The 24849-nt window shown below is 46.6% G+C and overlaps 1 protein-coding gene across 3 annotated transcripts in view; it reads right to left on the reverse strand.

Moving 5' to 3' along the window:
- METTL22 (methyltransferase 22, Kin17 lysine) overlaps positions 1-24849 on the reverse strand; it is a 244005-nt gene that overhangs the window by 45420 nt on the left and 173736 nt on the right. For all 3 annotated transcript variants that reach the window (XM_069210541.1, XM_069210540.1, XM_069210539.1), the window contains exon 9: positions 10076-10178. In XM_069210541.1, the coding sequence (XP_069066642.1) occupies positions 10076-10178 (103 nt within the window). The remainder of the gene's footprint in view (positions 1-10075; positions 10179-24849) is intronic.

Consider the following 24849-nt stretch of genomic DNA (forward strand, 5'->3'; position numbering starts at 1 on the left):
GCCGTCAACAACGACGCTGACTGCACTGTGATCCTGACAATGACCAAGGGAGCCATGTCTCACTTTGCACCACAACCCTGGTCTCACCAACGCTGCCACCCGACGCCGTCACTGAGCCACTACTTGCACCATGACCTGTGGGCCCCACACTCTGCATCACCTTGCTCACACTGTAGCTCTGGTATCCCAGAGGACGCTGACACCGACGGCCCTGAATGCACCTTGAACGAATTATACCGCTCGTGAGGTACACAATGCACCGTTCCGTACCACAGCCCCCGTCCATCGACACCCGCACCATTAACTCCAGCATGGTCATCAGACACCCCTGCCTGCACCAGAACTGTGGGTGCCGCACGGAGCCTGCCCCACATCGAACTGCCACCTTGGGTCTACCGACGACAGCGCTTTAGCAACAATGCTGCTGCTGTCTGCACCCCAACCTGGAGACACTGCACGTTGCACCGCCCTACTTCACACTGCAGCATTGGCCTCACTGATGCCTCAGGACGCCGTCACCAAGCCGCTGCCTGCAAGTGACCTGATCTCATCGCGTGGATCACGATGCCCTACATTTCCAAGGTACTGTATGCGGGCCTTTCCGACACAGTAGCTGGCCCGCAACCCCACGGTGGCCTGAACGGTTGGATTTGTTGTTCACGACGTGCGATAGCCCCAGGCAGAGCTATCAACTTCAAGGAACTGTATTTTTAAGTTAATTCTTGAAAAATTCATATCTTTATTACTATATGTTGGATTGTTCTTGTTTTGGTCTTGTTTTATACAGATAAATATTGGCTATTTTTCTATAACTGGTGTGGTGTCCTTTTGTGGTGTTTTCACAGTGTTACTGTGTGTTATGTGCAAATGCTTTACACATTGCTTCTGGGATAAACCTGACTGCTCGTGTCAAGCTACCAAGGGGGTGGGAAGGGGTTATCTGGGCTGGGTATCCCCCTTCCGATGACTAGAGTGAGGGTCCTTGCTTGGACAGGGTGTAAAACTGACTGCCAGCTAGAGACCCCATTCTAACAGCGGCCAATCTGGCTCAGCAACGCTTGGAAGATGACCGATCAGAGTTAGGGGCATATAGATTAGCCAGCAACAAACAGTGACACGCTAAGTGGTTTGCTACTAATACATATTGTCCCTCCTCGTCAGTATGAGTGGCACAAGGCTGAAAAGGTAAGTTTTTATAAACCAATATGCACCCCCCCCCCCCCTGTGAATAAGTATTGTAGCTAGAAAAAAAACTGTGGGTGCCCCATGGGGTTGCAAAGCAGTGAAAGGGCCTAGGTGCTAATTGTGTTTCCTGCATGAAAGCAATATTTACATTGTGACACTGCAGATGTTGTAAAACTTTCTTCCCTTTGCGAGGATTGTTGAGGCCTCGGATGTTCCAGGACAGGAAGTTACTGTGCAAATGGGTGTATACCATCATGAATGACTGTCACAAATGTACTAAAATGCATCAAATATGGTACACACGCATTGTGATGTATTGATGGTAAGAAACAATAACACAGAAACAACCCAATGTAAAGCATAACCCCACACCCCCACCCACACCTGGAGGAACTATGCCAAGTGAATCCCAAAAAAGCCCAAGTACAGTAAAACATTCTGCCCAGTACAACCAAGGTATAAAACGTTTGGGTGGTCGCAACACCATGGCTGAGGGGTCTGATAGTGAGGATAATCCACTCATCTATAAGATTAGAGATGGGCCCGTGCAGTCCAGCTTATAAAAGTGACTTTATTGTAGCGACAGCAGAAATAGGTGGCACGGGCACATAGGTAGTTCTGGATATACATTCAGTCCTGCAGTCTGTTTACATAGTAGTGACGCTGCTTAGTCCGATGGGAAGGGTTCCATAGTGGCCGGGAGTTGTGAGGCTGAAGGCGAACATTCTGGTGGAGCGTGTCTGGGGGACGTGTGGGCCGATGTTTGTTGCTTACAGAATGCCAGGGCTTTCGTTGGAGTGTTGAAAAATCTGGCCCCATCTATGTCCACACACAGCATTCACAGTAGAGTATGCCATATCGGAGTCCCAGTTTGCGCAACATCACCTTGGCTTCGTAAAACTTATGTCGGTCATTGCGAAAAGTGCCTCCAAGTAAAAGCTGCCTTAAAAACTCCAGCTCACAAAACTGCTAATATTCCGCGTTCTTGGCCGTATCAAACAGATCAAACCAAGGCTCTCCCCACTGCTGAAAGAGTCCTTGCACAAACTCCAGATGGAGATGCCATTTGTGAAAGCATCTTCGACTGAGTTTGTCTGTCCTGGTGTTGAAAGAGCCTGCCAGGTGTAAAACCAACAGGGAAATGCCCTGGAATTCCAGCTATGTCCAGGGAAGCAGAGCATTTTGACAATGGGTTGATGACCCCGACCTGCCTTGTTTGTTGCAGCAGCACATGGCGGGGTGTTGCCTGTGAACACCTACACCAGCCTTCCCCTTATCAAAGGAAGAAAGGCTTTCGATGCCAAGTGAATTGCTCAAAGCTCCAACAGGTTGATGTGGAGACGAGATTCCACCACAGACCTCTGATCTCCACCTCTCACAAATGGCTGCCCCATCCTAGAAGTGACTCATCTCTCAGCACATTCAGCTCTGATTGGGGGAAGGGAAAGGGGTCTGCCACTGACCCAAATGTGGTTTGTCAGCCATCACTGCAGATCTTTCACTGTTCCCTCCATGATCTGGGCCATGTTGGTGAGATTTCCCTGATACTATGCCCACTGGGACTTCAGGTCCCACTGCAGAGCCTGCATGTAGGGGCATGAGTAACAAGCAGGATGCAAGAGGCCAGGAGGCCGAAAAACCTCAGGGCCATTCTCACCGAAATCCAGGATAGAGGCTGAAACATTGGTATCCTGGCCTGAATACCCTGGACTTGTCCAGTGTCAAACCTTCTAGGGATCCTGGAGGAGTGCAGTACTCACGTGGCCGGATGTTTGAATGAGCGCTGCAGAGGGGAACAATGGACAGGCAACCCCAGGCTACTAGACGGTGATTATGAGAGCTGGGACCAGCAATAGAGTTCATTGGTGCCCCTGAGTAACGTGGAGCAGATGCTCATGGGAAGAGTGGAGGCCCAGACCGGCAGGATGCAAGGCCAGGGCCCCAGCTGGGATGCCAGTGGATAGCTCGGGTCAGTAGGGACTGACTGAGGAGAAGGCCCTGAGCCTGTAGTGGGTGCTTGGATGGCCTGAAACTTTCTGAGACCTGGCCGAACACATGAGGTGACCTACAGGTATTGGCATTGGATGGCAGGGCTGGGGGCACCCAGGTGGCTGCTGGTAGTATGGGTGAGGGGCACTTGGCGCCACTGACAATCAGAGACTGCAGGTGGCTTGTCTTCGCCACTGGGGAGGCTTGGTTGAAGGACAATCTCTGGTTGTATGGGGGCCAGAATGCTGGGCTGGGCAGAGGTGCACTGTTGGCTCCGGACTGTCCATTCTTGATCTGGAGAGAAGCAGAGTGCTGAACATCAGTCGTCCTCCTGAGAGGCTATAGGGAAGGAGAGGGTGGTGCGTTCGAACCCTGCTAACACCATTACGCAGTCTACAACAAAAACCGCATCGACGCACCAGAGTTGCCCCCTATCCCCACTCCTCTTTGCACTCCACATGGAGCTCCTGGCGGTGTGGGCTCAGCAGGACCTGCATGACTGGGGCATAGAGTTGGGGGATGTTTGTCATATTATTTCACTTTATGCGGACGACGTTCTGTTTGAACTTAGCCCCCCCCCCCCCACCCCACCCCCTGTCCCAAAAACACCCCATCCCCAAGATTCCATTGAGATTCTTTTGTCTCTATTGAATGACTTTGGGGCCCTTTTGGGGCTTTGAATAAAACATGGTAAGTCCCTGTAGTTTCCTCTTGCTGCGTTGTTGAGGACCCCGGTGGAGCGCCTGAGGGACATCGGTTTACACTGGATCACTTCAGCTATTTGGTGACCATGGCTGTGCTCTCCAGGGTGTAGCAGATGAGCCTTAACATGAGGAGGGAGACAGACTCACTGCGAGCATCAATTGCCTTCTGGAATACACTCCAGCTATCATTAGAGGGCACAATAGCAATTTCAAAAATGGTACTCCTGCCACGTCGCTTGTACGCCATTCATAATTCTCTCTATTCGCTTCAAACTGGGGGGCGGGCCCCCCTATGGGGGCCTCAAGTGATCTCATGGGGGCTCCAGGCTCCTGCCAAAAGGAGGATTATGCAGATAATAGTACTTTGTTTTAAGTAGAAAAATGTTTATTGCATTTTTAAAAAGGTAACAGAACAACTGCAATGTTTAAATAAGTCTAGACATATTTAAACATTGCCAAGTTAATAGAATAAATACAAAAAATTCTGAGCGGGCCTGATTTTTTGTTTCCACACTGGGGGGCGGCATTACAGAGTTTGAAAACCACTGGCCTAGAGTGGTCAGAAGGTTGGACAGGATTCTTGTCTCCCTTATTTGGGCCAGAAAATGGAGTAGGGTGGCCTTGGCCACCCTGACCAAATGATATGAGGAAGAAAAAAGAAAGCTTGGCTGTGCTGTTGGCGATCCGTTTGAAAGCAGCATTTTCCATGAGTCTACGCCATGCCTACTCTAAATGCAAAGCTTTGATGGAGTGTTGCATGACCGAGTGCAGTGAAGTCCTATTGTGGGCTTTTTAAAAAATTTCCATCCAACACTGGTGTGTGTGCAAATTCGCTGCGGCTGATTTTAGCCTCCAGCACAGTCTGACTAAGGCCCCATTCCTTATCGAGCCCAGGTGGTGCAGGTCAAACTCAAGCCTGATTTGGGCTTGCAAAAAGAGGATCGACTGTAGTGTGTAGAACGTTCCCAGTCCTTTCCCTATTAGCATTTCCAAGCCATAAGGTAATGAAAGGATGAATTTTGCACCAATAACCTGGAGGAGATGGATTGTCGAGGTGCTTTGTGTCTTTTGCTGTAGAGTTTTAATTGCAAACAGAAGGTAGTTTGTTACGGCTCGTCGGGATGAAAGATGAATTTTGAAATTTGAGTGGTAGTCTATGTGGCCTTGTAAGCTTTCACCAATTCGAGGGCAGTGCTCTCGACCAGCTAAATACATTTAGAATGCATTTTGTTGTGGGGAATTGAGAAGCAGAGCACAACTGTAGGTTATCAGTATATCCCTATAATTGGTCTAGCAAGCACTAGAGGGGGAATGGTGTTTTGCTGAGCAAGACTATGTTCTCTGCGTATTGGAGGCTTCTGAGTTGTTCATGGCCCAGCCTGTTGGAGGGTGGGGGGGGGGGGGGGGTTAGTTAATAAGCCATTTATGAAGTTGGCTTTGGCTGACCAGATCTCTTTTTTGTAAGCTTGTTTCATTTAGTGGATTTTGTGTTTCATATCTTTACTCAGTGGGAAGCCCAATGGGAGTGAGGGTCTAATATCCCTCTTGAGATGCATTTTGATCATCCGCAGTTGTGGCGTATGAAGAGGGCAGACTGCATATTGCTGCGGCTCAAATTTTATCACTATGCTGTGTACATTCCGCATGCTGGTCTCTGGCTGGAGACAGCTGGGAGAAGCATATACTGGTGGGGAGGTCGATGGTGGGAAGCTCCCGTGATATTAATGGAGTGCTCCAGAGCCCTGGGAGGTATGCTGTTTTTGGTTAGAGAGATGCTTGTATATGGCAGAAGCTAGTAACCGTTGCATTCCGGCGCACCCCCTTTCACCAGGAACTGCTGGTATGGATACTGGCGCTGATCCGACAGATGGCAGAAAATATGTCCTTTCAGGAGTGGAGATGGAGGCTGTGAGCTATTGGGGGACTCGTTCCCCCTACGAGCACTTTATCTCGTTTGAGGACACAAGGAGGATTTGGCAATGGGGCCTGGCGACCTCCTCCACTATGCCGGCCTGGCAGAGCTGGCCAGGCAGATCTGGACAACCTTTCCGCCAGCAATGGTGACATCAGACATTCTGGGGACCATAAGAACCCTACTGTCCTGTGGGTCAGGAAGGCACTGGATGTCCCTGATATGCAAAGCATTGGTGGCGGATGCTGCCAGACACACTGAGGGTCCAGGCAGCCTGGCAGGAGGACCTGGGGTCCCCCAAAGAAGACGTGAGCTGGGCCCATGTCTGTCCCCTTTGAAAGGCTGTTTCTAGCAATGCTCTACAGGGAGTGCAGAATTATTAGGCAAGTTGTATTTTTGAGGATTAATTTTATTATTGAACAACAACCATGTTCTCAATGAACCCAAAAAACTCATTAATATCAAAGCTGAATATTTTTGGAAGTAGTTTTTAGTTTGTTTTTAGTTTTAGCTATGTTAGGGGGATATCTGTGTGTGCAGGTGACTATTACTGTGCATAATTATTAGGCAACTTAACAAAAAAAAAATATATACCCATTTCAATTATTTATTATTACCAGTGAAACCAATATAACATCTCAACATTCACAAATATACATTTCTGACATTCAAAAACAAAACAAAAACAAATCAGTGACCAATATAGCCACCTTTCTTTGCAAGGACACTCAAAAGCCTGCCATCCATGGATTCTGTCAGTGTTTTGATCTGTTCACCATCAACATTACGTGCAGCAGCAACCACAGCCTCCCAGACACTGTTCAGAGAGGTGTACTGTTTTCCCTCCTTGTAAATCTCACATTTGATGATGGACCACAGGTTCTCAATGGGGTTCAGATCAGGTGAACAAGGAGGCCATGTCATTAGATTTCCTTCTTTTATACCCTTTCTTGCCAGCCACGCTGTGGAGTACTTGGATGCGTGTGATGGAGCATTGTCCTGCATGAAAATCATGTTTTTCTTGAAGGATGCAGACTTCTTCCTGTACCACTGCTTGAAGAAGGTGTCTTCCAGGAACTGGCAGTAGGACTGGGAGTTGAGCTTGACTCCATCCTCAACCCGAAAAGGCCCCACAAGCTCATCTTTGATGATACCAGCCCAAACCAGTACTCCACCTCCACCTTGCTGGCGTCTGAGTCGGACTGGAGCTCTCTGCCCTTTACCAATCCAGCCACGGGCCCATCCATCTGGCCCATCAAGACTCACTCTCATTTCATCAGTCCATAAAACCTTATAAAAATCAGTCTTGAGATATTTCTTGGCCCAGTCTTGACGTTTCAGCTTGTGTGTCTTGTTCAGTGGTGGTCGTCTTTCAGCCTTTCTTACCTTGGCCATGTCTCTGAGTATTGCACACCTTGTGCTTTTGGGCACTCCAGTGATGTTGCAGCTCTGAAATATGGCCAAACTGGTGGCAAGTGGCATCGTGGCAGCTGCACGCTTGACTTTTCTCAGTTCATGGGCAGTTATTTTGCGCCTTGGTTTTTCCACACGCTTCTTGCGACCCTGTTGACTATTTTGAATGAAACGCTTGATTGTTCGATGATCACGCTTCAGAAGCTTTGCAATTTTAAGAGTGCTGCATCCCTCTGCAAGATATCTCACTATTTTTGACTTTTCTGAGCCTGTCAAGTCCTTCTTTTGACCCATTTTGCCAAAGGAAAGGAAGTTGCCTAATAATTATGCACACCTGATATAGGGTGTTGATGTCATTAGACCACACCCCTTCTCATTACAGAGATGCACATCACCTAATATGCTTAATTGGTAGTAGGCTTTCGAGCCTATACAGCTTGGAGTAAGACAACATGCATAAAGAGGATGATGTGGTCAAAATACTCATTTGCCTAATAATTCTGCACTCCCTGTAATAAGCTGATTCATTACAACTTTTTGCATTATACCTAGCTGTGACTCCTGATCCTCCAACGGATATCTCGGACCCAGTCTGATGGGTGACTCCGTTGGGGGTCCCCAGGGGGTGACTTCATTCATTTGGCCTGGGTGTATCACAGTGCAGGACTTTTGGGTCAGGGAGGTGGATGAACTCACAAGTACTATTTCAGTGCAGGCCACAGTCATGCCACAGTTTTGTTTGCTGTGGAATATAGGGAGGACTAAAATGTTGTAAGAAGGCATACAAATCCTTGCAGATGCACTGGTTCTTGCCAGGCATAGGGTGACTATAACATGGATGGTCAGCATGCTCCGGAGGTAGCACACTGGGACAGAGATGTGAAGGAATGGATACTAGTGCAGGTCATTCACATGAAGCTCAGTTGGAAGGATGACTAGGTGGGGGAAGAAATCCTTATATGGAGTGATTTGGGAGACAGGTTAACAGCCCAAAATCCTGCTCTGAACAGGGATGCTAGTGATTATAAAGATGATTAGATCTTTGCTCTGCAGGCTCTCTGGATGAGGTACAGAACTGTGTCTGTTCCACCCTGCCGTACGGATGTTGTTTCCGCATTGGGCAGGGAATGGGGGCGATTGCATCTCTGGTTGGTATTGCTCCCTTACTTGCCTGCTGTACACTGTGGTTAGTATGACTGACGCTGCATAATTGGTTCACATGAAAATGAAAAATAAAGGTTAAAAAAAAAGTTAGTTTTAACTGCCATTATGGGTAGCTGAGGTCAAAGACCTCAGCCGCCCTATGCACCACCATACCAAAAGATGTTCCCTCCTCTGCAGCCACAGTAGGAGGAGAGATCAAACCAGTGTCAGGTGAGGGGTCTAGCCCACTGGTCTCAGCCAGTTCCTCATACCAGTTATCTTTATTCTCATCTAAGGGATGCTTGTACGCATAAGGGTCCTCAGACCCCTCCAATTCGCCTCCCTCTCCAGGACTGTCAAAAGTAAAGCCACTGACTCAGATATGGAGAGCATGATCCCGGTCAGAGCTGGGATTGGTGTCGGATGAAGCCCATCTGTCTACATATCAGAGTCGGGAATGACAATGAGGATGGTGCCGCCAGGGAGCATCCCCTACTAAATATGAAGATGACTCCTGGGTGCCGCTCCACATCTGATACTAGGACCTTCCATGCAACTGGGATGTTGGTGTTGGGGCAGTCCGATGCTGGGTTGTGAGGAACATAATAGATCACTGCCTCAGCACCTTAGGGTGCACAGCACGGCAGTCCTCACAGGTCTCGGAGTCATGATCCCGCTACAAGCACCATAACCACACCAAGTGGGAGTCTGTCAAAGACATCGGTCTGTGACAGGCAAAACATGGTTTGAAACCAGCTGGTTTCTTAGGTGACATCCTCACACCAGGAGAGAAAAACCCTCAAACAGAGTTGGGAAAGTCATAAAAAGCCAGTCAAAAAATGACTGAGGGAAGCTCTGATGGGATCACCACTATCTGGCATAAAAAGGAAACAACTGATGTCAGCGCACCACAGTGTTGGCTTTATAGGTACCACAAACATCTTTTCTGGTGTGGAACCGAATGACTCCCACCTACTGCCGCATGAGGGTACTGCTCAAAAAACACCTGGATCCAGATAGACTCCTGGGGATTTTTCTAAGGTAAGCAGCCTGCGAATAGAAGTCTCTTTCAGATAAGGCACGCAGCATAATAAGTCACTCTGGGGCCTGGGCAGGAAGACACTGACAGAAATCACGTGTGTGAGTTCCTGCTGTGGAACCTCACGTTCCCTTCTTATCAACATCACATTCCACCTAGCAAATACACCTGGTGACAGATCGATGTACAACTATTCTGTGAGTGACAGATGCAGGACCCCACACCTAGATGTAGTTTGACATCAGAGTTTGGTGGTGTGCCTGGCACACATCAGACATAAAAGACTATGAGGCAACTTAAGAAATAATTTCTCAGAGTTCTTTACGTCATCAGGTTCTTTATGTATGGATACTCAACTAAAACTGTGAGAAATAATGCTACCAATTACCCCAACTCCAAATATACCAAGATGCTGTGATAGGGTTCTTTACCCTGCAGAAAGTTGTTTACTACTGCGTACCCCATATCGAATATTACAGTAACGTAGTCCTTTTAAAATTGAAACATCAAACCAATTCAGTTACCCCAAGACAATATATGTACGTGTCAACATTACAGTTATTCACTAATAGTATCCACATGAACGCTTGCAGCAAGCAAAATATAATGAAAATCTGAGACAACATAGAGATGAATTTGGCAAAAGACAGTTTTGTAAGGAAGCCTGCACAAGAAGCAAGTGGCACCTACCTCTTCTCTATTGATAAGTAGATAGTGCATGGATTTTTCAAGCTGTGAGTGATTCGGTACAGCGTTTTGAATACCGCGTCAGTCAGCTCATCATCATAAAACACTAAAATAAAAACTTCAGTAATTAAATCAAGGCTCAGGAAAACCTTAACAGCCAAGCAGCATCACCTTGTAAAAATGCCAGATATTATCTAATGTCCATTGGCCACAAGTTCCTGCTTAGCTGTCACCCATTCTGAAGTAGGCTGAGCCATCAGAATTTCGATTGTTATGCAGAGGGCTGGGTGAAATATCTTCTCATTCTGTAGTGTGAGACAGCGAATTTCCACGAAATGCCATGAAATATACTCCCTAACATGGAATAAAATAGGTGAACGACATTATGCCCAAGAATCGCAAACTGTCCATTTCATGCAGATCTCTCTAAAACAATGTGGTCCAGCGAGAACTACATCAACTGCCACCTTCACAGAGAGAGCCTACTGGATCTTGTTTGTCTAAACATAGCAACACAACGTACACAAACTGAGAGAAATTCCTCAAAATCTTCCTGTGTCTTAGGTTCACCTCAGGGTGTGCATGCATTTGGGTGTTTTTTCTAAACCAATGTTTTCTGTACTGGCAAATTAATTTATATACACTTAAATAATTTTTATTTTTTACTTGATTTTGCCCAATACTTTTAGTGCCCTTTTTCTTTGGATATAAAAATCAAATCTGCATATATTACAGGAAAGATAAACAAATGCTACACTCAGTTGGCCCATCACAAAGTAAGGACTAACCTGTAATTATGTAAACATTGGAGGCTCCATCTGTTCTTGTAGGTTTTAATATTGCCATCAAGAACCAGACATTACAGCTGAAAGGCAGAAAGTACTTAAACTTAACCTTTGTTTGAACATCTTTTTCTTCTGTGAGGGGACTACTGATGAGGGGTGGGCTAGATATGGGACATTTATGTTCACAGAACAGGGCTGAACGTATGTTTGATATAATGATATACTTTATGAGCATATTAGTTAAAAACAAGATAGTTTTTTCTAGAGGAAATCCTGAATTATGAAACTATTTAGGTATTAGCATGTCGTCCGCTTTAATATGACAACACATGAGAAAGGTACATCACTGTATACCATTTTAAAAGCTGCTGGTTGTAGCGCATCAACTCCTAATTGGGATGTTTTATTGTTCTAGGCTTCAATAGTTTAAGCTAAGTCACTTTTATCATACCAGAAGACAGTGTTGTACGACTGCACAGTGGTCCGAGGCAGCCAGACACCAACAGTAATAATCTGTATCATCTTCTCCCGTTGCAGAGCACCACCCCATAAGCAACTATTATACTTCCTATTATACTTCCAATTTATCTGCGATGGTGGATTATACATTTTTCAGCTTAAACATGCTACTATCTCCATGTTGTAGGAAATGTTAAATAAGGATTTATGAGCCTGATGTCTTAAGGCTGGATTCTCAATAATCAGTTGTGAATTGCGCACTGACCTTTGCGACTCCAAGTTATCCATTTGGAAAAAAACTAGTAAGAGTGGATGTTGGTCCCCCATTCCCCTCTATTCCCCCTAAGTTGCCACCTTCATTTATAAGGGGGAAGGAGTCAAAAGTAGACCATTTCTTCATGTGAATTAGTTACCATCCTACTGGAGTCAGGAATTGATCAATGGATTGCAAGTGAAAAAACAATTTATTTAACTTCAGTAATGTTCTTTCTGGTGGCTCCTCCAACTGCAGACTTCTCACCTTATGAATATTCTCTAGGTACCACACTGGATGTGGAGAATTTTCTCAGAAATGTCCTCATGCATCACCAGATGACATCATGCAGCTCCTTATTGACTCTGTTGCATCCCTGAAGTTTTGCCTGAAACGCATATAACCACCACACGTGCAAGCTGATGTCAAGTTCTTCCTGAATTTTGGCTGTGCTGTTGGACACAGTGCCCTTAATGAGCCAGCTTTAACAGTGTACAGACCACTAAACTGAGACCTTTTTAAGGATAGGGGAAACAGTTATTGCCACAGAAAAACGCGAGGGTCAGTGAGGAATCTGTAGTGAGAGTGTTTATAAGAAAGAGGGTTACTAAAGGCAAGCAACTTCTTCTGATGTATACTTAGAACTGCAGATGCCTCACTGTGTGAATAGATACAGAAGCAGTACCTCCCAAGTTGGTGGGCCTGTTGGATGGCTCAAACCAAATAGTCCTTCAGGGCAAAGCGAGCCTCCTACCTGACCTGGCTATCGAGGCATTAATGCTTGATGAACGTGTGAACGTACGCCCATGTTGAAGCATGACAGATAATAAAAATAGACATTCAGTATGCCAACTCAGTGGTAATAGTCTTGGCCCTGGTGGAATGAGGCCTAACACCATTTGAGGACTACTTATTTGCCACAACATAGGAGATTTTGGTGCAGAAGACTATTCACCTTCGAATGAATCTCTTCTCCACAGCTTTGCCCCTGTGAATCACACAAAGTCCTAATCGTCCACCAGAAAGCCCTTGGTGTGATCTATGTAAAATCTCAAGTCTCTTTTGGGAACCAATGATGGACCCTTTCTTCCTCTTTCAATGGATGAGGAGGAGCACAGAACAGTAGAAGAGTGATGGATTGTCTGACTAAGAAAGGTGTAACAGCCTAAGGCAGAAGTGGCGTATTGTAGCTGTATAGACAGAGAGCTCCAAAGACACAGAGCCTTCTGCCACAGTATTCACAACCCCACTCTGCCCTGTTTGTTGTAATACAATTTTGGTGGTGGTATTGTATCTGAGGATCTTCACCAGTCCCTTTTGATGGACAGGAAGAAGGCTCTAGGTGCCAGGCGAATCACCCACAACTCCACCAAATTAATGGAGGTGGAAGTGCACTGAAGACAGGATGACCTCCACAGTCCAGCATGACCGTCAGCTCTGTGTGGATTTGGGAGAGAAACAGTTGTGGCTGCTAGTCTGTCCAATCACAGACTGGCTGCCACAAATGCAGATCGTTTGCTGTCTTCTCTGACCCCTGGATGGAAATTGAGAAGTTCCCTTGGTCATGAGCACCCTAAAACTTCACATCCCACTGCACAGTGCGCACCTGGCAAGGTAATGTTCTGGATGCAGGAGGTCAAGAAGCTAAAAAGTATTGAAGCGACTCTCGGTGGGACCCAGGCCCTCAACTGGAAAATAGGGATCATAGCCTACATGTCCTGGACTCACTGAGGATGATGAAAGTCTCAAAATGGCACCATACCTAGATTGACCCCCAAGAACGGGAACCTCTGCAATGGGAGTCAGGTGTGATCGAAAATCCCAAAAGATGTGAGGAGGTTTGCCGTTGTCTACAGGTGATCAACAGCTAACTGAGGTGGCGATGCCTTCAGAAACCAGTTATTGAGGTAAGGAAAAGACTGGTATTCCGAAGCTTCTAAGGTGTGCAGCGACCACACCCATCATTTTCGTGAACACCTGAGAGGCACTTGTGAGGCTGAAGGGGAGCACAGAAAAATGGAAATGCTTCTGGCCCACCTTGGACTGCAGGATGAGAATGTCAAAATAAGCACCCTGCAAATCCCACACCACCATCAAGTTACCAGAATGAAGGCAGATTGGGCATGGGCCAGACTGAACATCTTGAACTTATCTTTTTTCATTTTTTTTTTTTAAGAAAACATCTCAAACAGCATAGATCTGAAATAGGATGCAGTTCTCCATCCTTTTTGGGCATGAGGAAAATACTGGAGTAGCAACTAGTATTGACCCACTCAATGGCCTTCCTGTTCAAGAAACTCAAACGTCCCTCTGTAGGATGAATAAATGGTTCTTGAAATCGCTGTGGTGTAGGTGGTATGTGTGGTGGAGTAGACAGAAAAGGTAGGGCATATACACCCTGAACAATTTGTAGCACCCATATCTCTGATGTGATGCTCTGCGCCCTATGGAGGTAAAACATTAGTTTGTCTGAAACATGATGGTCATGTACTGCTGATGGCAAGCTGAAGAAGTTTGAAGCGGCTGCAGAATGGGACTGAGTATTGTGTTGTCGCTGAAGGCCTGGGTGGTGTTGGCTGGATCCCCCAAATCAGACCTCAAAAGGATTAGGGGCTCTGCTACTGTCAAGGAGTCTTGGCATTGTTTCTGTTGGAAGCTCCTCAGAAAGGGTGAAACTGCCAGTCATACTGTTGCACAGTTGGCAAAAGGCTGAAGGAGCTTGCTGTGGCTCTGCTCTCTTAATAGTGCTCTAGAAACCTAGTCCCCTTTGCCTCCAAAGTAATGTCATATGCAAATGGCATTGCCATTAGCAATGCTTGGACGTCATTCAAAAAGCCTGTGGAGCTTACCAAGGTGTGGCACTGAAATACCACACTGGTCCCGACTGCCATACCCACCCGGTGGTGTCCATTCCAGAACAGATTACATATTTCGCAGCTTCTTGTCCATCATTAGTGATCTTCCCCAGATAAGTGCAAAATTCTTCAGGCACTGTGGACAAGTTCTCTCTCACCGTGTCCTATAAAGCAGGCGAATAATGTCACAGGAGGCAACTGGCATTTAAGGAGTGCAGGGCAAGACTCACGTCCCAAATGCTTCCAAGCACAAGTATTTCCTATCAGGAGTGTAGTAGGGAATGATTTTAGATTCAGTCTGCTTGTGGAGGCTTGAACTACCAGTGTCATTACACATAGAGAGCCTTAAGGTGTATCAAGCATGTGTTATGTGTAACATTGACCTTATATCATACTCTTCATGGGTATCCTAGTTCAAATTAACAGTCAACCACAGATGTATGGGAAACCCTCATTGCATATGGTGGTCAGTATGTATACAACAGAGAAAGCCAAGTACCTCAACGTCTGTTCCAAAATTAATGCCCTACTATAGACAGCTTTTACCTGTATCAAAGTCACCTCACAGTCACCGCTTTTACATTGAGATATGAAGATAGGAGAAGAAAAGTGAATAATGGAAACAGTGTTAACTCTATGGACAGAGTTTACTCTGTACCACATTGTTGGCAGACAGTGGAACTCTCATAAGAAATACACCGCAGAATATTAAAAAGTATCTACCAAGAACAGTGTACCCTATGCAATACTTGTCAAAAAAGACACTATTCAATTAAAATAACAAATGCCTGAAGGTGCTAAAGATCAGACTACCTTCAGCATTCATACTGTGGTGAAAACTTTACAGATAACCCATCTACTGAAGCAAAAGAAGCCCATGTACAAGGGTTAGTACCTGGTGTACACAGTATTCTATGTTATGCAAAAATTGCCAGTACCATGATAAGAGGATTCTGTCGAATAACTCAAGGTTGCTTACAATACTTAGTATCTACTACGCAGAATCTTTGCTCTGTTGGAAACCTTTTATGCTGAACCAAAAAACGTGTGCAGCACATAAGACACAAATTGTCAACTGTCATCTGGACACATAGTTACTCTTTAATTCAAAGATTTATACACGTTCAATACCTGTACACACCTGTGGTGCATTATAAGTAGGTGTCTTGTAAATACTTACACCCATTAGCTGGACACAGGCTGTAGAAAAATTATGTAGAAAAGTAATATGGTAGTTGCGCACCAGTGTGCAAACTATAAAACAAACTAACACACTCACTGGCTGATGCCATCAGAGATGTCATCAGTGATGCCATCAATTATGTCATTTCAGATGTCATCAGTGACGTCATAAATTATGTCATGGAAAATGTCATGAGCGATGTAATATGTGAGGTCATAAGCAGGGCATGGCAGGGCGCCAGTTATAGTTATTTCTGCTAACTATAACCAATGAATTTCAGTTCAAAACACTAATATTGTCACATAACGATAATGTGACCTTAACCTTTGTTTTCTCTATTAACTTCCAGGGTATTTTTGTAAAGTAAAGTAATATTTAATTACCATATGTAAAGCTAATCACATACCATAAGTTAAGCCTGCAGCCAGACTCTGTGACTTAAACCCCCACAGGCAGCCAAACCCATGCTGCGCACAACCTTTCGCTGTGCGTGCCATGGTGTTGGCTGCAAGGCATGGCTTACAGCCAGGCCCTGCATCCAACTCCCCGAAGGCAGCTACCTGGAAGCAACAAACCTTTGGTCTTGCAGCCAGGCCCCGCTTCCAACTCTCAATAGCCAGCCAAACTGCAAGCCTTTGGCTGGACGCATTAGAGGGTTGGTCACAGGGCTTGGCCAACCTCCAGGCCCTGTGGCCAAACCCCCAGCAGGCTGCCAGCCCCACACCGCGCACAGCTGTTGGTGTGCACAGTGTATGATTGCCCTTCGGGCTCTGAGGACCCTATCCGCTGGGGCCAAAGATCTATATATTAAGGGGAGGGGCTGGCAGCCCACCTCGCCAAGCCTCAATAGGCCCATGGACCACATCCCTCGGGCCAAATACTAGAAAATGGGGGAGGGCCACATGGACCCCTTCCCCAAGTCTTTTTGGGACTTGGGTACCTAATCCTCTGGGGCACAATCTAAGGGGCCGAGGGGCATGCATATCCCATCCCAAGCCTTATTAGGCCTGGGGAACCCATCACCAGGAAACAAACCAATAAGCACCGTGGACCCCATTCCTCAGGGCCTTTTTTTGTTTAAAAGGGGAGAGGGGCATTGCTCACCCCCCCCCCAAGCCTTCTTGGATCAAAGGGACCCCATCCTCCGGGCCAAATTTAATTAAAAAAAAATAGATGGACCTCTTCCCAATGGGTCCAAGTAACTGATGAAGGGAGGGAGGTGCACAGCACACTCCCCAAGCCTAATTAGGCCCCAGGACCCCAATCCCTCTGGAGCCGAAATGTAAATAAAAGGACAGGGGTGCAGTTTGCGTAGATCCTTGAGCCTTTATAGGCTTTGGGGACCCCATTCTCCGGAGGCCATATCTTTAAAAAAATAAAAAGGCGGATGCCATCATATAGTATATGGTGAGGGGCTTCCAGCCTATTTAAGGCCATGGGGACACTCTCCCCGGGGGACTAATCTAGTTATATATATATTTTAGAAACTAGGCTATCTATTCTGCTCCCTCCGGGCAGGAATAATCTGTTGTTCTGTTTCCTGAAACAGATCTCAAGTTTACTCCCAGCCAGCTGGAGCATTTTTTAACTCACACCTGCTGGGAGCAGATTGAGTTTTCTCCAGTTTGGAGGGAAATTTGAAAATGCTGCTGCCACACATGAGCAAACGTGTCTCTCTGCCCATGCTGGTGCGGGCAGGTAAACCACGGTGTCGGGGGGTGGGCTCCACAGGGCACAGCAAGTGAGCCGGCCCCAGGGAATGGGGTGCCAAGGGGCTTTTAAAGGATTGGGGAATCCTCTGGGCACAATACAGCTCAGGGAGGGGGGCCTCGTGCCCCCTCTCAGTAGTAATTTAACTGAGCCCCTAGGAATGAGGTCCCTGGGGCCGGAAACTGCATGAGCAGGGGGGCCGTGCTAGCCCTCCCCTTATTAAAAAGTCACTGGGCCCTGTAGGATGTGGTCTCTGGGGGGTTTGGAGGGGCTGCACCCCACCTCCCCTTAGTTAAAGAATGCAGTCCCGGTCTACCATTTTGTGGTTTTTTTTTTCCCCTGTAATCGGGATCATGACAAAATTACCTGCATTTGTTTTGCATTTCGGCTCCAGGGGAGGTCCCTCTGGGTCCCCCGCCATGGAGCTTGCAGGGCAGGGTATCCCTAACCTACACTATTAGGTCTTTTTTTTTTTCTTTAAAGTTTAGTACAGTGCACCAAGTCCCCGAGTCCTGTAATGGCAGCCCGCAACATTTCTCTCATGTTGCTTGCAGCCAATCAGAGTGCTCGCTCCTGCGGTTGTCGGACTCCCGCGGGAGGGAGATGGCCCAGCGAAAAAAAACTCTGAGCAAAATTCTCTTTAAAGGCTATTGTAAATGTATCATGGACTCAACCGTCCACATATGCAAATATTTTTAAACCTTAATTTATCAAAACCTACTGAACAGATTTACATCACATCACAAAAAGCACATTCTGTGGACCAACATCTAGCTTCCTGACAAATTTTGTGTAATTCCATTAAGCAGTTTTTGCGGTAGCCCTTCTTAAAGAAACCTATGGCAAATGCACGAGAACTATTTTTGGGACTTCCTTTTCTCTCGGTCCCCACTTGACAGATCACCCTGAAACTTCCCACGCACAACCTAGGAAAAAAGAGCATATTTTAGGCAAGTTTTGCAGAGAATAATCAAAGGTTATTATCAACACAAAAAATGAATTTCCTAAGGAAACACTCACTATAACTACCCAGTGCCACTGTGAGATATATATATATATATTCACTCATTCTTTGAAAGAACCAAAAGATACAGGGACGTTATAGTTGGACTGACATTTTACCATATAAGGCATTGAAATTCAGCAGTTATATTTATATTAAGAAATTATAACTCATTGCGTAAAGTTACTTTCCAGCACAAGTTATAGTTTCTTCAGATAAGTATAACCATAAGTATAACTATAACTGCGGAACGTCTATGGTTTTAAATGCATAAAACATCAAGCTAATTATAATGTCCCTGTAACCTTTGGGTTTTTCAGTGAATTTCGATGTTTTTTTTAATGCACACGTTAACATAACCACCGCTTTGGCCGTGCGTGGCGGGTTGTCTGCAGCAACGGGGTTGGCTGCAGGGTCTGCAGTCAACCCTCCTGCATGCACCCAAACCGACGCTGTGCACAACCTTTGGCCATGTTGGTGTGTGAGTGGGTGTTTTCTTTTACATTGTTTTTTGGATCCCCAGATCCTTCATAAATTTATATGGGTGGCCGCGCTGGATCCACGGATAGGGGGAAAAAAAGGGGAATTTTGGCCCTTGAAGTGTCCCTCAGGGACCCCTCGATCTCTCCTTTGGGGTCAGGATACCTGTCTCCCGACCCCTTTTGCCAGTTTTTCATTGTTTTTCCTCCTCCCGGCCCGATGTGAAAAAGAAAATGGCAGCGCACCTTTCCTTTCAGGTTGTGGCTAACTAATCAGGCCCTTTCTTTTCCTCAGATCTGCAGATCCTCCACGAGTGGGTCCACGAACGATCTGGGTCCCTAGATATCAATATTTCTTTTTCCTTTAATAACTCCAAAACTACTTAATGGATTTACAACAAATAATAAAAAGAGGTCTTTCTGGAGTAAGAGATAGCTTTCTGCCAAATTTTGTGTAATTCCATCCAGCGGTGTCTAAAATTCCGATGGGAAATTGCATGGGCAGCACACATTTTGGGACCCCCTCCCCCCCCTTTTTCGCTGCCCCTGCTTGACGAATCACCCTGAAACTTTCCACACAGTAGCTAAAATGACTGGTGTACTAGTTTTTAAACTATTGCAAATAATTGTCAAACTGCGCCAAAGTGTGTAAGTAGCTGTATGGGTAAGTATTTGGCTTGTGAGTGTGCATAGGGTGAGTGAGTGTGTGAGTAGCTGCACGGGTGACTAAGTGGGTGTGAGAGTGCTTGTGTAGGTGAGTAACTGGGTGTGTTAATGATTTTATAGGTGAGTGTGTTGGTGAGTCAGTGACTGTATGGATGAGTGAGTTGGTGTATGAGTAGCTGTATGTATAAGTGAGTAGCTGTGTCAGTGAATATGTGGTAGAGTGAATGGATGTGTGAGTAGCTGTTTCGGTGAGTGAATGGGTGTGTGAACGGCCACATGGGTGAGTGAGTAGGTGTGTGAGTGCCTGTACAGATGAGTGGGTAAGTGAATGGTTGTGTAAGTGACTGTATCAGTGAGTGAGTCGGTGTCAGTGACTGTATGACTGAGATTGAGGGTGTGTGAGTGGTTGTATGTGTGAGGGAGTGGGTGTGTGAGTGGCTGTGTGGGTCTTTTAGTGGTTATTTGAGTGGTTGCCTGGTGTATGAGTGGATTTGTGAGTGGCTGTATGGGTCTGAGTGGGTGTGTGAATAGCTGAGTTAGTACTGTATGGGTGAGTGAGTGGTTGTGTCAGTTGTGTGAGCGAGTGGGTCAATGTTTGCAGTTTTATGGGTCTGTGAATGAGTATGTGAGCAGCTGCGTGTGGATTTATGAGTGTCTGTATGAGGTATGAGTGGGTTTGTGAGTGGTTCGGTGGATGATGTAATCTGTGATATCATTTGAGATGTCATCAGTGATATCGGTGACCACATCAGGAGTGATGTAATATGAGAGGTCATAAGTATTGCATTACAAGGAGGGCACAAGTTATAGTTAGCTGAGGTAACCATAGCTGTTGAATTTCTATGGTTTTGTACGTGTGACATGTGAGTCTAACTATAACGTCACAGTAACCTTTGTGTTTTTTCTGTGAATTTTTTTATGGCTTTTTTTCAACTTAAAGTAATTTTCATTACTATACGTTAATAAAACCCCTATAGCCATCCGGGCGTGTGCAGCGGGGTTGACAAGTCATCCTCTATAACCCTCCTAACCTCGCGCTGTGCAGGGCCTTTGGGCAAGCACAGCAGTAATTGGCAGCAGGTCTGCATGCCCCCCTCTCCCAACCGATTCCGGCCCCAGGGACCAAATCCCCCAGAGCCCAGCCTAACTGTTAACTTTTTTTCGTTGAGGTGGTGTGGCCCTCCACCAAAGGGCTCATCTCGGTCCTGGGAACCCCATCTCCTGGGGCCTGGCCTAATTATGTTTTTTGTCGGGTGAGGGGTGCTGTGTGGGCTCCCCTCAACAGGGCCGATCTTGGCTCCATGGACCTATCCCTCGGGACCCAGCCTAACTACATTGTTCTGGGGGAGAGAGGCCACGTGGACCACCAATCCCCCCCCCCACCCCACCCCATCCTCAGGGCCGATCTCAGCCCTAGGGTCCCCATACCCCTGGGCCTGGCCAAATTATACATTATTTTTGGGCAGCGGGGGGTCATGTGGCCCCGTCAAGTCAGAGCAAACAGCTATGTCCCAGGGAGGGGTGGGTACCCCAGGACATAGCAGGAGCCGCTCTTCAATGTTAAATAGCCCTGGGGAGGTGGTGGTCCCCAGGGCCCGGTGGTTACGCAACAGACCCCTATGTCTTTTAAAATTAGCCCTGGGGAGGTGGCAGTCCCCGGGGCTGCGTGCACCCCTGCCTTTGATTTCTTTGAAGCCCCAAGAAGGTGCCAGTCCCTGGAACTGCAGGGGGAGGTGCCCCAGCGCTTCTTCTGTTAAAAGCAGGGAGGTGGCGGTCCCCGAGGGCTGCAGGAGAGCCACGCGGCCCCCTTCCTAATTCTTTACATTAAGTGCCCTGGGGAGGTGGAGGTCCCCAGGGGTTGGGAGTGGGGGTGCCACCCCCCTTATTTTTATTAAGTGCACTGGGTGGTGATGGTCCCCAGAGCTGCGAGGGGACAGTGTGGCCCCCACGTTACACTACAATACAACCCCAGAGAGGTGGCAATCCCTGGAGCAGCAGTGCCCCCCATCCCTGCATAGAAAATGTAAATGCTCCCGGGACCTGGCCCACCTGGAAGACTTGTAAAAACACAAGCGCGGTAGCAGGCACTTTTTTTCCTGTTTCTTGTTGTTAATTTTTCCCGAATTAGGGACGTCGTAGCGGGAAAAATAATATGTGTGTGCATATTTATTTATTTTTTTGATCTGGGGATGGTCCTCTGTGACCCCAGCACCAGAGCTGAGGTGACAGGGTGACTCTACCCTTGCCCCTTGTATTTTTTATTATTTTTATTTTTACATTTTTTGAGAGACTGAGTCAAGTCCCAAGATGGCTGCCAAGAGTTCCTGGTTGAATGTTGGCAGCCAATCAGAGCTGTGCATTTCTTCGTCCTGTCGCGACCACAGAATCCAAATTTGAATTTCCGTTAATTTCTCCTAAACTACTAGGCGGATTTACACCAAATAACAAAGCGTATTCGGTGTACAGACAGCTAGCTTTCTGCTAAATTTGGTGTAATTCGGTCCAGTGGTTTGGATTGTAGGCGTGTTCAAAGGTCCATGGCAATTAACATAGGAAACGCACCATTTTTTATCCTCCCTGTTTCTCTGCCCCCGCTTAACAGATCACTCTGAAACTTTCCATACACAACAAGAATGACAGGGGCATTTTTCTGGGGAAATTTTGTGAAGTTTCATCAAACAGCGGCAAAGATATAGGCAACACTTTTTCTATGGAAACATGGTCCTGACTAGAACTACCAACTGGCCTCTGCCAGTAGGAAATTATATATATATTACACATATATACACACACACATACATACATACACCAAAACTTACAGGGAAGTTATAGTTAGGATCTGAATTTACTCGGTCAAAACCATAGAAGTTCAGCAGTTTTATATGGTTAACTCAAGTAACTATAACTCATGCCCTAAGGTAACTATAACTCGCACCTCTGCCATGCACAGCTTTATTCTCAATAATTTTACTGCAATGTGACATTTATATTATTAATGAGGTTATCGAAGACATCATGAGTGATGTAACATGTCGGGTAATTAGCAGTGCATGGCGAGGGCTCAAGTTATAGTTACCTTAGAGCACGAGTTATAGTTACTTGAGTTAACTATAACTGCTGAATATCTTTGGTTTTGTGCGAGTAAATTCAGATCTTAACTATAACATCCCTGTAACCTTTGTTTTAAAAATCAATTTCTATGTTTTTTTAATTCTATTTCCTAACTATGACATCCCTGTAACCTTTGGTTTTCTCAGTGAATTTCTGTGGTTTATTTAAAGTAATTTTAATTACTATACATTAATCCAACCACTGCTGCGCACAGCCTTTTGCCATGTGCGGCGGGGGTTGGCTGTAGGGCTTGGCCTGTGGCCAGGCCTTGTGGCTAACCCGCTAAAACTACCCAACCCCACGTCACACTCAGCCTTTGGCTGTGCGTGTCTGGCCGAAGGGCCTGGCCGCAGTGGCTAAACCCCTGTAACTACCGGTCCCTGCATGCATAAGTCTCTGGGTGGGTCTGTGAGTGTGTGCATGAGCACCTCAGTGGGTTTGCGAGTGGGTGCATGACTGTCTGAGTGGTTCTCTGAGTAGGTACGTAATTGAGTGTCTATGATTGGGTGCATGAGTGTCTCAGTGGGTCTGTGAATGGGTGCGTGAGGGTCTGAGTGGGTATGGGAGTGTCCAAGTGGGTCTGTGAGTGGGCGCCAGAGGGTCTATGCGGGCCTGTGAGTGTATGCCTGAGTGTCCGAGCAGGTCTGTGACTAAATACGTGAGTCTGTGAGTTGGTCTGTGAGTGAGTGCATGAGTGTCTGAGTGCGTCTGTAAGTGGGTGTGTGAGTGTGTCATTATCTGTGTGAATGACTCAGCCACAAAAGAACCTCACCTGCTCTTTTATCAAACAAGAGTCCACAGAGTTCTTACTGTCTCCTTGGGAAAATGTCCAGTATGTATTCTACACTACAGCTGTGAAATGGAGTACAAGGAAATGTTACCAGTGACCTTGTATGCGTTTTGGCAACATAATTGTTCCTGGTGCGTCTTTCTCTAGAATTCTGTGATAACATGAATCCTCCTATAAAGAGGTCAACAAGACTACAAAGACTTAAATCTCCAACAATCCAAGGTCCTTCCTCTTAACTATATGACATAACTACTTCTTTATTTTGTGTAAATGTTCTCATTTACTATTATTATGAATTATTCATATTATTATTATGATTGGGAACGCGCTACCCATATCGTCTTGAAACACACTGGGGGGGTCCTTTGGTAAGCTGTCCATCATTCTGGGAAAAGAAGGTGAAGACATATGCATACTAAGGTGAACAGTGCGGGACAAAGTGGGCGCAGCTTCCAGGTGATTTGAACATTTGCATACTTGCAGCAATTTAAAAGAAGAACCATGGACTCTGCTTTTACCAAGAGAGGTCAAGAAAGAACCCACTCCTCACAGTCACATATAGATTGTGCTCTAATAGATCAGCGATGCATTCACCTCCACTAAGGATTTCAGATTGTAACAGAGGAAGGGGGCCCAGGGAACCCCATCCCTTGGCCTTCATTAAACAGGGGGGGCGCGCAGCCCATCTCCCTGACCCATCTTGGCCTTGGGGACCCCATCCCCCGGGAAGCAGCCATGTCTCCTGGGTGCCCTTGGACACCCAGTGTGCAATGGGATAACAGGGGGTGCTTCAAGGCCCCAGCCGTCCCAGCCGGCTCCCTGACTCCTAGGGGAGCCAGCACTGCTCTTGCACACAAGGAGCTGCTAAACAGGCAGCGCCCTGTGTGCAAAAGGAATTGTTTCAACTCTTTCCCTGCTCGTATCGCTGCGGTCAGGAAAAGAGATGAAACCTCCGCTTCCAGGAGGTGAGAGCACTTTGACAGCTCTCGCCCACTGGAAGCAGAGTGTTTCCTCTTACTTGCAGGAGCTGCCAAAGCTCCTGCCATGCCAGAGCAAACAGCTATGTCCCAGGGGTGGGCACCCCAGGACATAACAGGAGCTGGCCCTGTGGGGTGGTGGTCCCAAGGGCCATTTATTGGCTCCAAGAGGGATGCCATGAGGCCCTCCTCCAGCATTTACAATTGGCCCCAGGGAGTTGGTGGTCCCCGGGGCAGGTGATCGGTTAAAGATTTCCCCTTATTTTATTTCACTCCTGGGAAGGTGGCAATCCCAGAGGCTGCACCCCCCCATTTTGAATGAATTGCCAGGGGAGGAGGTGGGTAGGTGTCTGTCCCCGGGGCTGCAAGGGGGGCAGTAGACACCCTCCTGCATTAATTGCATTTTTAGTCTACCCCTACCCCCGCCAACTTATTTTACAGTGGCCCGGAAAGGTGGAGGTCCTCGGGGCTTTAAAAATCTCTAAGCGGGGGGGGGGGATGCACCC

Source organism: Pleurodeles waltl, chromosome 10 (assembly GCF_031143425.1).
Source record: "Pleurodeles waltl isolate 20211129_DDA chromosome 10, aPleWal1.hap1.20221129, whole genome shotgun sequence".
Taxonomy (NCBI): Eukaryota; Metazoa; Chordata; class Amphibia; order Caudata; family Salamandridae; genus Pleurodeles; species Pleurodeles waltl.